Source organism: Etheostoma spectabile, chromosome 22, assembly GCF_008692095.1.
Source record: "Etheostoma spectabile isolate EspeVRDwgs_2016 chromosome 22, UIUC_Espe_1.0, whole genome shotgun sequence".
Taxonomy (NCBI): domain Eukaryota; kingdom Metazoa; phylum Chordata; class Actinopteri; order Perciformes; family Percidae; genus Etheostoma; species Etheostoma spectabile.
In genome coordinates, this window is record NC_045754.1 from 19,958,494 (window position 1) to 19,961,477 (window position 2,984).

At 37.9% G+C, this 2,984-nt stretch overlaps 1 protein-coding gene across 1 annotated transcript in view; it reads left to right on the forward strand.

Moving 5' to 3' along the window:
- The window catches only part of LOC116672314 (copine-3), a 10,089-nt gene extending 7,854 nt beyond the window's left edge, over positions 1-2,235 (forward strand). The window contains exons 14-17 of the mRNA XM_032504071.1: positions 38-171; positions 911-1,144; positions 1,699-1,827; positions 2,138-2,235. Of these exons, the coding sequence (XP_032359962.1) occupies positions 38-171; positions 911-1,144; positions 1,699-1,794 (464 nt within the window). The 3' untranslated portion in view covers positions 1,795-1,827; positions 2,138-2,235. The remainder of the gene's footprint in view (positions 1-37; positions 172-910; positions 1,145-1,698; positions 1,828-2,137) is intronic.
- The last annotated feature ends 749 nt before the right edge of the window (positions 2,236-2,984 follow it).

The following is a 2,984-nucleotide window of genomic DNA, read 5'->3' on the forward strand; positions in this document are numbered from 1 at the left end:
GTGTGTGTGTGTGTGTGTGTGTGCGCGTGTGCGCCAGGCATAGAGGGTGTGGTGCAGGCCTACCGGCAGTGTCTACCCCAGTTGAAGCTCTGGGGCCCCACCAACTTCTCTCCGATTATCAACCATGTAGCCTACTTCGCCAGACAAGCTCTCCGGCAGAATATGGCCTCAGTAAGTAGCCAAACTCTCTTTTCTCAAAAGAAAAATAGTTTAAATAATCAGTGGTCAATGTGAAATCTCAGGACTGTGCTCCAATCAAATAGTTGATCAACAGATCCAATTTTGAGAGCAAGCTTAGCTGATAGAAAAACTAACAATCTTTAAAATGAACAGGTAATACCTGTTAACTTATCTAATTCACATGGTACCAGACAGATGTTTGGTTTGTTCACTGTATTAGCACTGGAGCAAATTTTTCATATATTCTGTCCTGATCGCTCTCTCAGTAATAAACCTTTTTTCAAGCGATATGTCGTTATGCATAAAATGTTTTACTAGGAATAAGTAATATTGCAATATCTAATGATTGTATACTTTGTATCGGACATTGTCTAATTTGTTTTCTCAGTAACACTTTATAATAACCATCTTTAATTGATGGTAAATTGATAGTTTATTAATCTTTAGTTAATTGTCATTTAACTGTTAGCAAACCGTCATTTACTGTTAACAAGCCATTCAGTTATAATTAATAAAATATTAGTAGTGCTGTAAATTAACAGTTTATTGTTACGCACATTATATCCCGCGTAAACTACATTAAGTATCGGGTATATATTAAAAATATGTTTGGAAACCTTTTAAGAAACCATTTTAAAAACATTGCTTAACTAAAGATGAATTAACCATCCATTTACCATCTATCACTGATGTTTATTATAAAGTGTTACCGTTTTCTCTCCGTCTGCAGCAGTACTTTGTGCTGCTCCTCATCACAGACGGAGTGATCACAGACGTGGACCAGACACGCACTGCTATTGTGGAGGCCTCGCGTCTGCCCATGTCCATCATCATAGTGGGTGTGGGCGGGGCAGACTTCAGCGAAATGGAGGCCCTTGACAGTGATGACAAATTGCTGCGTACGCCCAGGGGTGATGTCGCATCAAGAGACATCGTCCAGTTTGTGCCCTTCAGAGATTTCCAAGTAAGCTGCAGCCCATACCTATATGCTGTCATAGTAGAGTTATTATATTAATAAACTTTATTTCAGACCCAGGGGGATCCATATAAAAAAAGGACATATACAAACACAAAAATACAAAATACAAAAAAATGAAATAAAATAAAGCCTTCCACAATGTTCAGTGTCTAGTATATGTACTGTGTGTATATAAAAAGGAATTTTAGAGAATATTTTATAATTCAATATTACTTAGTATAACGTGTTTACTGATTTAGAAGTAAATGCAATACATATAAACAATCACACATTTCACTATTTAGGTTGATGTTATTGTTTTTGACAGTGGCTCCCCCTTCCCCCACCCTGCTAATTGCTCCTCACATTAATGTTACACCACCAAGCTCACCTGCCTTCTCTATTAATTCAATTTTTTTATTTATAGTATCAATTATTAGGCTTCCTTTGATTTCATTGATCAGAATGATCTGTCAATAGCACAAACGCATGCACACTTTAATGTTAGCAAGCATGGTCCCACATGGCTAAGACTAATTCTTGTAACATTGCCATTGCAGGGAAACAGCGTGGCCCTTGCCCAGAGTGTCCTGGCGGAGCTGCCTGATCAAGTGGCCTCCTTCTTCAAATCTTACAACCTGAAACCTCCTAATTAAACATATTCAGTGTTTCTGACTCATCCTAGAAAGGTTGGTTAAATCAACCCTAATACCTCATACTTACTACTTGTCTGCATCTCCTGCACCCTCTTTCTGCATTTAGTGTACGAAATGGCACGGATTAATGCCAAGAAATGAATGTGGGAGAGATATAGTAGTTTGCATAATGATATAATGGAACACTTGATACGTGGTATATCTTTGTTGAGCAAATGTCATTATTTCTCTTTCTTTTCACCTGTATTATTTGTTTTTTCTTTGCACAATCTCTCTATGCTGTAATCCATATTTCTAGAGATAAATTCTGTGTCTTAATCTATGGTGTTTTCTGTCTGTCCAGGCAGTGAGCTGGGAAAGGACAAGTTGTGTCAGCGAGAAGTCTGAGGAAGAGCCTGGTGCTCGAAATGTTTCACAGCATTAAAAATCCTTCTAACAGGAGCTATTTGGTTTGAGGATCTTGTGATGAAATAATTTAAGTTAACATCCTAAAGTGCCTTAACATGATAATGACACTACTAAGAAGTTACATGGTTTTTAGAAATGTGGGTGTAGGTAGGTGAGTATGCTTAAGTAGATAATCAATGGTGCACTTTGCAGTATGTGTGCAAGCTTAGATCATTACCCTTTCAGTTAACACATGGTGGGGGGTGTGGTGATGGCACAGTGGATATGACACATGCCTTTGAGAGACCCGGATTTGATTCCACTGTGATACATCAACCAAGTGTCTCTGAGCTAATTGTTTTAGAGGTGTGCGACCCAATGCTTTTATATATCAGAGGTCAAAAATAGTGGTTTTGATGCTATCATAGTAGTGCCCCTAACACTCCCATTCAAAAGGCCTTTTGACCGAAAAATTAAAATACGGTCAATAAAGTGGCGCTTCCATCCTATTTATGCATCTAAACAAAAGTTTGACTCGGGTACATTCACAAAAACACCCTAGGTTGCATTTTGGCGAGAGTTACGCTTTAACTGTGTGGTAGTACTTGGTCCACATCGATGTGTATCAAGTAATCTTTTTATTTTAATCTAATCTATTTAGTAATCTATTTATTAAACCACCTTAAATGAGAGAAGTTGTATGTCATCTGTCCTGACTGACCAATTGGACCACGTCAATCTATTTATTTAAATATGTCTTTGAAGAACCTGGGGGGGTTTGCCGTTCTAGTTAACAACAGATG